The sequence below is a fragment of the Postia placenta genome (genome assembly GCF_002117355.1).
Source record: "Postia placenta MAD-698-R-SB12 unplaced genomic scaffold POSPLAscaffold_19, whole genome shotgun sequence".
In the NCBI taxonomy this organism is placed as follows: domain Eukaryota; kingdom Fungi; phylum Basidiomycota; class Agaricomycetes; order Polyporales; family Adustoporiaceae; genus Rhodonia; species Rhodonia placenta.
Genome location: NW_020169850.1, coordinates 269,223 through 282,279, shown reverse-complemented (window position 1 = coordinate 282,279; position 13,057 = coordinate 269,223). Strand labels below are relative to the sequence as shown.

Genomic DNA, 13,057 nt, shown 5'->3' with positions numbered 1-13,057 from the left:
GTCGTTTGTAGCCAGATGAGGGTTCAGGGAGTCGCTCCTTGAGCGGAACGTCCCTCACTGCCAGGGGTTCCTGTTTCTTGTACTTGGTGATCATCGGCGCTCCAGATAAGTAGGAAATGATGAACTCATCATCGTCGATGTCCTCCGCTTGTTCCTCGATGGACGCAATACCCGTTGACCCAAACCCATCCTCCCCACATTCAGTTTCGTCGATGCAGTCGGTTAGTGTTACTGGTGGAGTGTCACGAGTTGGTATGGCATCTAGCCGTTTTTTAATTTTTTCCTTTTTGCGGGCTCGAACCCGCGACCTCTGTACTACATGCCTGATATGGACACATCGCTATCTACTGTACGATTAGATTAGATGGGGCGGCAGTGCGCGGCACAGCTCGGGCTCCGCTGACACAGCCTCTCTGACTCACTGGCCCCCGGGGCCGCGTCAGCATGCTGCGCACGGACCAGCTGTGCACGGACCAGTGCGCACAGCCTCCCCTAAACTTCCCCTGTATATAAGCCGGCCTCTGCTGCCCTAGGGACCTCAGTTTCGACCTCTTGTCCCTAGGTCAGTAAGCATCCTTTGTATTCCTTTTCTTACCTCACTAATATATTATCTTGTCCCTAGCCTTAGGTTTGAGCATCGCTCACCATCGCTTCGGTGAGAATCAGTCGGACGCCCCCAGCTTTTAGGTTTTCCACAAGTCGCTTGACCTCAAGTCGCGACATGGAGTGCTTATCCTTTCAAGGATGAGCTGGGCAACTCGGTCGCCGGCTTTGATGGTGAATGGGAGGTCAGAGTTATTGACCAGCAGGACTGAGACCTTGCCTCGGTAATCGGAGTCGATTACTCCTGCAGCGACATCGATTTCTTTTAGCGCTAGACCAGACCAAGGTGCGATTCTTCCGTAGTGTCCCTTGGGAATAGTCATGGTAAGGTCAGTGCCGACCAGGCCTAGTCGTCAGGCGGGGATGATGAGGTGGTGCGCAGCAGAGATATCGTATCCTGCTGCGCCACTAGTCTTCCGTTCAGGAAGGGTTGCATGCTCTGAGGTGGGGATGACGACGAATTCGTCCTCCGTTGGTTCTGGGAGTGGGGTAGTTACAGCCTTCTTTAGTTCTAGCCGGGCCACTTGCCTTTGGTACAGGTCCATCTTCCAGGCCCTGGTCTCGTCTCTTGTCCACCGGTGGTTCAGCTCCACTCATCTGGTTTTCCAGTCTATCTTGGGGTTTTCGAGTTTGAGCCAAGTGTGGCCGAAGATGATGTCTTCCTTGCCGATGCTGGCGACATAGGCTTTGACAAATCAGGGTTCTCCGCTTATCTTGTAAGATAAGAGAGCTCTTCACGTAATGAGTGCTTCTTTGTTCGGGGTTCCATCCACGTTGAAGACGGGGATGGGTCGGGGAAGGGGTTCTGTGCGAAGTCGATGTTCTCGGACGAATCTCGGGCTGATGAAGATTCCTGTTGCGCCGCTATCGATGAAGGCGTGCGCCTCGACGTCTTTTCGTCCCACAGTAATCGGAATGTGCAGAGCGCGTTCATTTCGGACTACTAGAATTACACGGGACAGTGAAACGGATACGGGCAGTGGTTGCGTCGGCTCACCCTGCCCCTTCAAAAATCCTCCATCGTAAGTTCTTCATACAGCTCCTGCTTCTCGTCAGCGGAGAGTGTCTTGATTCTGGCGCGGAAGTCGTCCTTCCCAGATCCTCCCTGGTTCGGCCTCCCACCCCCTTGTCGTGCGGCCGCTTTCTTTCGGCAATCCTTGGCGCTGTGACCTTTGATGTGGCAGTAGAAGCACAGGTTCCCGTCCCTGTGGAGCTTCCGGTCGGCCTCATTGAGAACGGCTCCTAGTTCCCACTTCCTTCCTCCCAATGTGGAGGCAAAGGTTGCCGCGACTGCAGCGGTGTCGATATCCATTGGCTCACCATAGTCCCTGGTGTCTGTGACGGTGAGGGCCCCTTGTTCAGCAGCACCAGTGTTTCGGACTTCATTGTACCAGGCTTTCATGGTGTTGGGTCGGTCTCTAGCGACCCTAGTTGCAAGAGAGACGTAGAGCTCCTTCGGAAGTCCCTTGACGAAGTTGGTGTGGAGAGTGTGATAGTCGTTCTCGGTGCGGTTGACGCCATTGACTTCGGCGTCCTTGAGCTGGGCTTTCGACACTAGCTGCTCGAAGCGGGTGACGTAGTTTCCAAGGGAGAGCGCCGTCTTCTTGTTCTTCTGTTGTTCGGGCAGCTTCATCAGGATTTGGTGTGCCTTGATTTGCGTTCCGTGCTCAGGAAACGCTTCCTCAAGGGCGGTGGCGAAGGCTGCCAAATCGGGATAGACCTGGACTCCCCCTGCCGACTTCTCGTAGTATGCGTCCGCCCACGTCTTCCCTAGGTCCTTCCTCATCAATGCTACCGTGAAGGTGATCTTTGCTTCATCGCTAAGTCTGGTGTTGTTGGTGGCAACGAAGTAGGAAAGGACGCATTGAAGGAAGCGTCTAAGATCCTCTGCCTTTCCGCTGAAGGGTTCCGGAGCGGGGATGTCGAGGCGGAGGGGTCGATTGGCGGTTGATTGTTGAAGTTGGTATGTATCGAGAGCAGCCGCGATGCGCTGATCGATGTCTGCTTGAGTGAACATTGTCATCAGAGGTTCAACCGGTGTGTTGGTTGGTGCGAATGAAACAGGTGGTGGTTCGGTGTCTGGAGCCTCAATAGGAACGTACTGAACGTCCGGGAGTTCGAACGATTGTTCGTTAACAGGTGACTGTAGGTTCTCTGTTATTTGTGCTGGCTCAACGTTGATTCGTAGGGTGGCAAATATGTCTTCTGGGTGAGTGGGAGGGTGTCTCTGGTAATAGCTGACAAGCTGTTGATGGGCGACGATCTGCGGGTTGGAACCTTCTGCGCGAACCCAGGAGCCGCCTCGAGGATAGATGGGAGTCCTTCTTGTGGTGGTGACGAAGCAACGGTCTGCTCGGTCGTACTGGAGAAGGGGAGATCCTGCGAGGGCTGGTAGTCCCAAGGGAACTGGGTTTACTGCGTTGTTTGACGTGATGGTGGATGAGTTGTTCGACTAGGTAAAACTAGGAATGTAGCTTAGAAAGTTCGACCTTTTGATACAACGGTCTATACTCCTATATTGATGCCTGACTCGTAGGTGACGAGCGAGGACTTATGGACAGTACGTTGTCCTGAAGATCGAGCAAGGAAGTCGAGAATGACCACTACTCCAAGCGAAGAGGAGCAGAGACTTGAATGAATAACCAGGTCGAACTTAGAGTTCAACCGACTAATGGTACAACTACTTATACAAGTACCGACTGCGCACGGACCATTGTGTCTATGTGGTCGTGTTAGTGAAGAAAGAAATGTAGTGGTACGATGCCGAGTACGAAGTGCGCACGGACCCCATTATGTAAGCTACATAATGTTCAACCTGCGGGTGAGCGCTAAGACAGGCGCCAGTATGGGCGCTAGTAGTACAAGGAATAGAATGGAAAGACAAATGTTTCACTGGATGTGATTTACTACATGGGTTTTTGGAAGGGCTACTGCATGGGGTGCTGCTACTAGCAATATGGGTTTATGAAATCAGCTTAGGAGTGTGATCCTGGTGGAGAGAGCATGCTTACCAGGATCACACGTAACACATTGACCGAGTTCATTCTTCACTTGAGTCTTCCGCATCCTCAGAGCTGGAAGCAGAATCGGAGAACTGTTGCGTTCCCCCGGACCAATCACCCCATGTCACGAAAGGGACATTGGCATCAAGCCATTCCAAAGCCTCCGTGCTGACCTCCTGGCCAATTCCTTGAATATTCACCTTGATCTCCTGGAGAGACGAAACAGCAAAGTCCGCGTGTTCTGAATCGGCAGATTCGATATTGGCGTGCATCGCATGACGGATCTTGACCATGCGAATGAACGCGACTTGCGCCGGTTCACAGTTCGAGAAGCCCTGGCAGAAGCCAGAAAGGACGAGGTCGGTCAAGTACGGGCACATCCAGTTGCCATCGGGCTGTGGCTCGGACAGGGCATTGATGATATTCTCCGTGAATGCACTGTTGGTGAAGTGAAGACGCGTGCAATCCTCGTCGTCCCAATCTCGCAGGACATTGAGAACATCCTGCTCAGTCTGCATGCACTTAATCGCACCATATCGAGAGGCGCGGAACAGCTCAGCGGGCCTTGGGATCGAACAGTCGTTGTACACCACAGCCTCGAGTACAGGCCAATCCAAGAGAGCGTTGAGATTTTCCAGTACATCGCCCGACATGTGTCTGAAGTCCACCAGTTTAAGCTTTGATGCGTAGTCATCATCGGGGAGCTCGTCGTCAAGGAGTTCAAGGCTGACATTATCCAAACGCAGTGTAAGGAGTGCAGGCATCTTGCGAATGCACTTAACGAGACCAGTCGTTGTCCAAGGAGGGTAGTGTCGCGGATACTCTTCGATGATGAGCTCGTCGAGATTGGGAAATGTAGTATCGGACATTTGACGTAGAAAGAGACCGCTAGCCTCCATCAGCTCGAGAATAGGGACATCCATGATCCCGGTCGTTGGAGCGAAACATTCATCGAGAATAGGGTCATCTATGTTCACGGTCGTCGGAGCGAGACGTTCATCTGGACCTTCGTCAAGTACGCAGTGCATGAATAAATACTTCAGGCTCGGGAAGGCACCGCTCAGATCGAGGTATGGCTGCGGGAGCGACGTACTGTGTACAACGTGAACGGAAAGTCTTTCCCAACGATCCTGGTGCGGAGTCAGGGAGGTCCATGACAGCAGCCATCCGCCATTTCTCCACAGGATCGGCCAGCCTTGCACGATATTCCGGATCTTCAGAGACGCGCGCTCTTAAGAGGTCGAACTCTATTTCATGTCGACAAATGGTGATGTTCAGCGGCCGCTTGTTTGACAGGGCAAGATATCGGCGAATGACAGACTGCGGTGTGGGGTTATCGTCGACGGTGATGAGCATGGCGGCCCAGAATATGGACACCGAGAACATGACTGCTCTCCACTGCGAGCAGACAGACGCAACTGACTCTGGGAACTCCAATCCGTTTCGTGTCCATCGTCTACTGGGCATAACGGATTTGAATATCTCGTGAAATATCAGCACTAGCACGTCGTTTGGCATATCGGAGATGGATGCATGGTGCGGCTGGAAGGGCACAAGCGTTGGATGGGGCAGCGTGCTCGGAATGTTGCTTTCTACATTGACTGGCTCGTTTGCCATGACTTGATCAGACGCATCAAGACAGGAAGAAGCGGATGGAAGATGAGGCCGAACGTACTATTTGGACGCGGGCGTGTTTCAGACAGTCTCAATCGCACACACTGCTAGCACAGCAATTCACCAGATCCGGCGCGCTATCAAGAAGATTTTGAACCAGTTTTGAACCCTAGCGGCGATGTGATTTTGATGAGTTCGAGGGTGATGGTTGAAGGGAACACGAGCCACTTGAAGCGACTCCCGCAAGTGATGTGAACCTGCAGCTTACGCTCTGCGAATAGTATTTTAGTGTACCACGAGGAGACTCTACAATGCAAAAGAACTCCAAGTTAGGTCACCTGGTATGTTATATCTGCCTCAGTCATGCATTGTTCTTGAACCCTTCTCAATCAGTCTGTGGCTGATACACGGTGCTTATTGCCACTGCGCGGCCTGTGCCGCGACATAGTACTCCACCACGGACTGCGGCGATAGTCGTACAGATCTGGGATGCAAACCTCCTGTCCCTGATATCCATATTTCAGTTTTAGTGTCGCGCAGTTTTCCTTGACGCAGCTTGTTGTGATTTTCTGTGTCATGCAGAGTATCATCCTTGTTAAAATAAATCATTGCAACAAAGTTTTGAGATCTGCTCTCCTCGCCTCAGGATACCCTGCTGATTGCGAGCAAAGCGAGCATATTTCGGCTAAAGGGGCTGAGGCCGGGCTTTCAGTTGGAACAAACAAGTACAAAGGATACATGCAAGCGCCCGAGGTGTTTTTACGTTGAAAGGACAGAAAGTCACCCAAACATCCCTCAAATGCCGTTATCAAGACTTAAAAACACGCGTAAGCATGCATCAAATGATTATATGCAAAAAGATTGGCATAAAAGTGAAAATGTCTTGCGAAATAAGCATAACTACGCGAAAAGCGATTAGACGCCCCCGTCACTGGTGGGGCCCGCTCTGGCCCGCTACCATACAACTTCGTCAAATGTTCTGAAACCTGAGTCCTTTCTCTTGGGAATTTCACTGATTTAGACATAGCTAGACGTCTTATCAATACATTTTTAACGGTAATGCGACGTAGTATTCAGCGCTTCGCGAGCCACTTCCCGTGCAGCGGGTGCATATTATGTATAATTTAGCCTTATACATGCACTCTAACATGTCGTAATGATAGCAAACAAGATCCACAAGACTAACAAAAGACCCAACAGTGAAAACCATGCTTGTTCTCCGAAATGAACGAAATGCTCAAGACGGAAGGCCCCTGTCCGCTCTGGCCTTGCTTACGAACAAGTCCTTTGCCTTGACGAGGCGTGTGAACCAGTCCCCCAGCATGATACCCCACAGAACGTCGAAGTACGAGCCGCCACCCGACTGAAAATCGTGTCAGCCCAGTGCACACCATGCCCACGCCCACACAACGGAAAACCCACCTTCCCAATCGGGATGACAATCATCTCGATGCTCCCTTTGTATTCCTTCTTGAGCGGCTGGCCCGCGAGGAGGCTCAGCACGTTTGCGGCGACGACGGCGAGGTGCGCGTTCCCCTTCGCGGCCTGCTTGCACTCGCGCCAGTGGATGATGTCGCCCACCGCGAACACGCCGGGGTGTCCCGGCAGCTCGAGCGTCGGCCGGACCTTGACGCAGCCGTCAGACGCGAGGACGTCGTCGCCGAGCGTGGCGGCGACGCTCGTGTTGGGGCGCGCGCCGAATGCGGGTATCTGTGTGACGTCTCAGCAAGCCAGGGAGAGCCGATGAAGGGAAGGGCAGCGCACAACGAGGTCGGCCGTGGCGAACTGGGTCCCCTTGCGGGTGGTGAAGCCGACCGTGCCTGCCTCGGGGAAGGTGTCGACGTATTCGCTGAAGACAACGTTTATGCCGCGGGCGAGGCAGCGCCTCTCCATATCCTTGCGGAATTTCTCTGGGTAGACGTCGCTAAGAAGCATACTTCCGCTGTGGACGATGGTGACTTTCGTGTGCTGTTTGGATTGTCGTTGAAGCAGACATTAGAGCTAGAATGAGGAGACTGACGGGGTATGTTTCGCGGATCTCTCCTGCATATTCTGCATTGCTGGTCAGTACAGACCATCTGCAGGATAACATGTCGGATCACTCACCAATGCCTACAGCTCCACCCCCGACGATGTAGATGTCCTTGGCGTCCGCAACCTTCTTGCGCCATTCCTTGACATGCTCGCCAAAGCGTTCGGACTCCGGGAAGTTCAGCGGGCCAGGCCATGTCGACCCCGTCGCCAGCACCAGCACATCATATGGAACGTGCTCTCCGGTCTCCAGCACGACTGAGCCGCCCGCCCCAGGCTTAGACTCCTCGATGGAGACGGCCTTGCCGCGGTGATACGACCCGTTGCCATTCACGAAGAGCTTGTCGAACGGGATGCGTCCGAGCTCCTCGATGTTGCCCTCCTCCGTGACGGTCATACGAGCCGACGAAATCAGGTTCACCGTGAAGGGGCGTTGGTCGACGAGAACCAGGTCATGCTTCGCCGGGTCGAGTTTGGCTGAGAGCGCGCGCGCGAGCAGGCTGCCCACGAAGCCGCCGCCGAGGACAACGACGCTCTTCTTGTCGTCAGATTTCTTCGACATGGTGTTGGCCTAGTCCGAGAAAGTAAAGAGGGTGTACAGTGATCTGGCATTGTTGCCTGCGGTCAAAGGTTTTTATATGCACACGATTGCACGAATTTGAGGATAGGCGCGCGTTTGGTTGGATGAGCAATGGCACACGTAAAAGCGCTGACGTGCGGCTTATTTCATATGTGTGCCTGGTTTCGATCATTGTCCGATTGATCTCCGGACACATCGGAAAATGTTGAGAGTACTGTATTACTGAGTCTGTTATGAGAGCGTTGTGGCGTCCGCAATATCTTCAGACAGTGAGAGACGTGAGAGGCCAGATAAGACGGAAAGTGGTATGTAAAGGAGTGAACGCAACATGATCTGGCGTTGTGAGGGCACGCGACGTGCCTTCGCATTGTATCAAAGGCGTCTTGCGGAAGATCATGAAACACGTGCAATGTGTCATCAATTGTCCACTGAATTGGCATTGCTCCTTTGTAGCTACATGTTACCTCGTCCGAGGAACTTCAGGGGCGAAGGCCATCATATATTTTGACGGAGACAAGAATTGACGCTACGCACTCCCACATACAGCGTCCTTACATGGACAATCCGCCCGCATAACCTACAGTACTGTCTTCCACTACTGAGGGTAATCATCGAACACGTCAAACGACAGCTTCCAATTCTTCGACGGGTTCACAACGCGCTGCGGAGAGTGCGAGGTCGCAGCCTTTTCCAGCTCCTCGAAGAGATCGTCGGGCAGCGCTTGCACTACCACGATGCACCACGCGTCAGCCACACCGCACCATCGCACGAACAAGGGCTCTGCGCCCCACGCACCGTGGAAGTTCTCCTGCACACGCGACGGCGTCACACTCTTCGGAAGGACGATCGTCTATCGGTCACCACGCATCAGTCTGAGCCCTCTCGTCGAACACGCAGAGCACGCACCCCGCGCTGCACATGCCAGGAGATGATCGCCTGCGCAGGCGTGATGCCGAGCTGCTTCGCGATCGTCTGCACGACGGGCAGGTCCAGCGTCTCCTTCACCTGCTTGCTGCTGCCGAGCGGCGAGTACGCCTCGAGCAGCAGGCCGTGCGCCTTGGACCACGCGAGCAGCTCCGGCTGGGGGTTCCAGAAGTTGAGCTCGACCTGGTTCACGGCCGGCTGCACCTTCAGCGCGTTCGCCGTCAGGTTCTGTACGCTGCACACGAGGTGAGTCTCCTTGGCGCAGAGCCCGCGTCGGGCGACTCACCGGGGAATGTTGAAGCTGCGGGGGACGATCGTCAGCACGGGATCATGAGTGATGCAAGAATGGTGCTCACTTGCTAATGCCGATGTTGCGAACTTTGCCCTTCTCAACCATCTCCTCCAGCTTCTGCCATGTGGGGTACGGGTTAGCCGTCAGCGTCTCGTCGAGCTCTGTTGTGCCTTTCTTGAATGCGATTGGCCTGCGCGGAGTGCTTACTGAGGAAATCTTCGATATAACACCCACCCAACTCACCAGTGCATCAGATACAGATCGAGATATTCAGTGTCAAGCTTGCTCAACGTGTCGTCCAGAGCGGACTCGACGTCCTCTGGCGCGTGGAACGTATTCCAAAGCTATACTGCTAGTGAGTACAACGCATCTCTCGGAATACGGCGATGGCTCAGCCGCTCACCTTAGAGGTCAGCCAGAGCTCTTCGCGAGGAACTCCGCTCGCCTTGATCGCCTCTCCCACTTCTGCTTCGTTCTGCCAGAACGTTAGAAAGTCCGTCCAAGAGTCGAGCTTGCCAAACGATGGACCCACCCCGTAGATCCAAGCACCATCAATATGCCTGTAGCCCGTGTCCAGCGCCGTCTTCAGAGCTGCTCCTACTTCTCCCTTGCCTGCCTGCCACACCCCTGAGCACAGTCAGTACCGACGGTCACCAGGCAAGCGAATGAGAAAATGCAAACTACATACCGAGGGCTACTGCAGGGATCTTGTCCCCAGAGGGCAGCGCGTAGTGCGACGGGAGCGACGACAAGTTGCGCTGAGACCCATGGCACCCGGGCGCGGACGGCGCACGCAGCTTCGTGGCCGTACGAGCGAAGAATCGGACACCGACGTACGCGAGCACCATGACTGCAGCGATACGCGCGAGTTTAGCAAACCCGAAGAAGCTCCTCTTGCGGTGCGGTTGGAATGTGGACTGCTGTTCCTCGACCTCCTCCGGGTCGCGGGTTGATATAAGTTTGTAGGAGGCGGATGACATGTACGCCGTACGCGATCGTCGGGGGGGTGCAGCTACGGTGGGGCTCGGCTGAGCGTGCGCAGGCTGCAGAGGTTTATAACCCGCCGATGTAATGCCGCGCTTGGCCGGTATGCAGGCATGACGCCAACGCGGACCCTGTGCACGATAGCGGCGTTCTGGATTCCCACCATAGGGATCAACGGGCGGCCGTATGGTCGTAGGGCAAAATCCTGCATGTTACTAGTAGAGCGGATCTCCAAAGCCTTACGTCTGCAATACTGGATGATGGGCATTTTGACTGGCCATGACAAGTGGTAGGACCGGAAGCAATTGGGATCTGAGACAGCAAATACATGTCCGTTTCGCGTTTGATAAAGATGTTCAAATGAGGTTAGGGTTACTACATATGGCAAATAACCTGCGACATAACAAGGCGGAATAAGTACGAACTCTGCACGTACGTGACATCGCTTCTCTTGTTGGCGCAGATGGTTGACTGCTACTGATCAAACGCGGGATCTACGTCACGCGTGGCGAGCTTTGCAGAAGTCGATCCAACTATGCGCGCCCTGAGAACCACCCAGGCCCTTATTGCACACCAGCGCACTACGTTACGGGCTTCCGTTTCGAAAGCTCGCTTGAAATTCAGTGCCTGTCCATACAGCTGCAGCTCGCTGGCAGCAAGAAGGGTGCAGCAGGTCCTGACGAACCCAGGAGTCCTCGAGAGCTTCCTGTGCGATCCAATGCTGACCGTACAGCGAGTCGGGTACGAGTGTGGATCAATCGTCGTCTTTCAATATACATACAGCAAACGCTGGGTCACCCACTGCAGTTAGTCGCGTCTTCAGTATGGTGTAGACTATAGTAGTAAAGATGATCGTGACTCACCCACATCCAACTATTCTTCGCACGAGTCGTTGGTCTCACTGTCAGTTTCCTCAGTCGAGGATTCCGATTCGCCATGCTCCTTAGTACCCCCTGACCAATCACCCCAACGTACGGAAGCGAGATTAGCGTCGAGCCATTCAAGATCATCTGCCTCGATATAACGCCCGAAACGTCCTTTGGCGTCCACCGTCAGCCTCGTTAAAGACGAGACGACATGGTCAGGATGTCCCTGGGGCGGAAGTCCTGTGCTGTTATACAAAGCGTCGCGAGCCTTGATCATGTTCACAAGGGCTCGCTGCGCCGGCCTGTCGTCGAAAAATCCCTCACAGCAACCTGAAAGAATAAGCTCGGTCAAGTTCGGGCATATCCAGCTACCATCAGGTAAAGGCCCGGCCAGGAGTTCGACCATGTCCTCCCAGAATGGGCTGCCCTCGATGTGGAGTGTCGAACATTGTGGGCCGTTCTGGTCCTTTAGGATATTCAGAATATCCCAATCCGTGTCCATGTCGGTCAGAATGCATGATCCTGACGTGCGAAACAGTTCCAACGGCTCCAAGATCCTGCATTTGGTGTAATGAGCAAGGGGGACTGTGGGCCGGCCTAAGCGTGAACTGATCTCCTGTATACAGTCGCCGTCCATTCTCGTGAACTCCACCACTTTGATCTCTGGAGGATTTCCGAGGTCGGGTGGGGCAAGCTCATCGCCAGATGGAGTCAATTCGATGTCGCTGCAACGAAGCGTGCGTAGCGACGGTAGCTTGTACAGCAATCTAACGAAATCGGCCACTGGGAATGGAGGGAATTCGTGGTAGTCATAGCCATCAATGCGGATCTCATTGACTTTGGGGAGCATTGGGGTCCCACAGTCGAACATTTGGCGCAAGGACATCCCATGGATGTCCATCGACTCCAAGATGGGTGCCTCTAGAGTCCCGGTGGTCGGAGTAACAGTTTCGACTTGGCATATCTCAGAGGCGCATCTCAAGACCAGATATCTGAGATGTGGCAAGGTGCCATAGAAATCGAGGTGAGGTCGCGGAAGGGATGTGCTGTATATAACATCGACGTATAGTTTTTGCCAGCGCCCCTGGTGTGGGATGAGGAGCGCCATGACAGCGGCGACGTGAGCCTTCTCGTGCACGCCGGCTGGACTCAAAATATCCCTGTCGGCGTTAGGAGTCCAGATGGTGATATCAAGAGGCCTATCCTTCGACAGATCGAGATATCGACTGACAACTGGCAATTGTGTCGACATATCCCAGTCCGAGGTACCAATGAGCAGAACACTCCAGAACTCCGATACGGAGAACATCACTGCCCTCCATCGCGCACAAACCGAGGCAACTGACTCTGGGAAATGTATCCCCTTCTTATGACTACGTTGACCTGTGGATTTGAAGACTTGATAGAAGATCAGCACTAGAACATCGTCGAGGATGTCAGCCATGGATATCCGTCGAGGACGAGGGTTTGGGTTGGGTGAGGGAGTGATCTGATGGGGCGCAATGGCTTCGTTTAATGAGTCTCCGTATTCATTCGGCATGACTGAAGTCTTTCGTGTTGATTCATTACTACTACGAGCGGAAAGCAAGAGGTCGCACATACCTGTTGAGCGATTAGTCGAGGACGAGTCCAACGAACTTGCTCACTGCGTCCAAGGGTTGTTGACGATGTCAAAGTCAAAGGTGTTATGAGTAAGAGAATCAAGTTATGAGTAGCTTATTGGACATGCAAGGATGAAGCAAAGCAAGATATGATAAGATAGCATATGGATTCCAAGTGTGGATTTTATTGATGTATCTGTTGCGGACAGGTGAGGTCAACAATGTTTTCAACCAAATCTTGTACCACTCAGGGTACCCAGGACTATCATCGAGACAATTACATATGTATCACATCAATCTGGGGCCCATTGCACAAATGGATTTCGGAAGAGATTCATATTTGGGTCTGAGGTAGTCTGGTTCAATTTGGGGGGTCCCGACAGTAAGACACGATGTCGGAGTTACGTAAGTGGTTTCATCTCCGAAACGCGTCGTCGCGATCTATACATAACGCGGACACGTCGCGCTGAAAACCTCGGTGTGGCAACTCCCTCACCATGTACTGCAGGCGGATTGGTAGCCATTGTGAATTATTGGAAGGCTAGGAGTAGCCAGTGAGG

General features: G+C 53.5%; 5 protein-coding genes across 5 annotated transcripts; all 5 read right to left on the bottom strand.

Moving 5' to 3' along the window:
• Positions 1-683: 683 nt before the first annotated feature.
• POSPLADRAFT_1061849 (hypothetical protein) lies at positions 684-1,148 on the bottom strand (the record flags this gene model as incomplete). Its single annotated transcript, XM_024481438.1, has 2 exons — positions 684-949; positions 1,013-1,148. The coding sequence occupies 2 exons, from the start codon at positions 1,146-1,148 to the stop codon at positions 684-686; spliced, it is 402 nt and encodes a 133-aa protein (XP_024333944.1).
• Positions 1,149-3,643: 2,495 nt separating this feature from the next.
• On the bottom strand, positions 3,644-6,845 carry POSPLADRAFT_1157239 (hypothetical protein; the record flags this gene model as incomplete). Its single annotated transcript, XM_024487150.1, has 6 exons — positions 3,644-4,331; positions 4,699-5,064; positions 5,388-5,490; positions 5,683-5,788; positions 6,496-6,582; positions 6,642-6,845. Coding segments are annotated over 6 exons (1,554 nt in total), but the record flags the coding sequence as incomplete, so codon positions are not given.
• Positions 6,846-7,326: 481 nt separating this feature from the next.
• On the bottom strand, positions 7,327-7,809 carry POSPLADRAFT_1085384 (hypothetical protein; the record flags this gene model as incomplete). The annotated part of the gene is made up of 1 exon (XM_024483035.1): positions 7,327-7,809. A coding segment is annotated over one exon (483 nt), but the record flags the coding sequence as incomplete, so codon positions are not given.
• A 501-nt stretch (positions 7,810-8,310) lies between these two features.
• On the bottom strand, positions 8,311-9,894 carry POSPLADRAFT_1186063 (hypothetical protein; the record flags this gene model as incomplete). The annotated part of the gene is made up of 9 exons (XM_024489199.1): positions 8,311-8,556; positions 8,626-8,680; positions 8,737-8,989; positions 9,041-9,055; positions 9,111-9,236; positions 9,290-9,390; positions 9,450-9,521; positions 9,579-9,673; positions 9,735-9,894. 9 exons carry the CDS (start codon positions 9,892-9,894, stop codon positions 8,426-8,428), a joined length of 1,008 nt encoding a protein of 335 aa, XP_024333941.1. The 3' UTR covers positions 8,311-8,425.
• Positions 9,895-10,903: 1,009 nt separating this feature from the next.
• On the bottom strand, positions 10,904-12,436 carry POSPLADRAFT_1157652 (hypothetical protein; the record flags this gene model as incomplete). Its single annotated transcript, XM_024487222.1, has 2 exons — positions 10,904-11,860; positions 12,128-12,436. The coding sequence occupies 2 exons, from the start codon at positions 12,434-12,436 to the stop codon at positions 10,904-10,906; spliced, it is 1,266 nt and encodes a 421-aa protein (XP_024333940.1).
• Between the last annotated feature and the right edge of the window lie 621 nt (positions 12,437-13,057).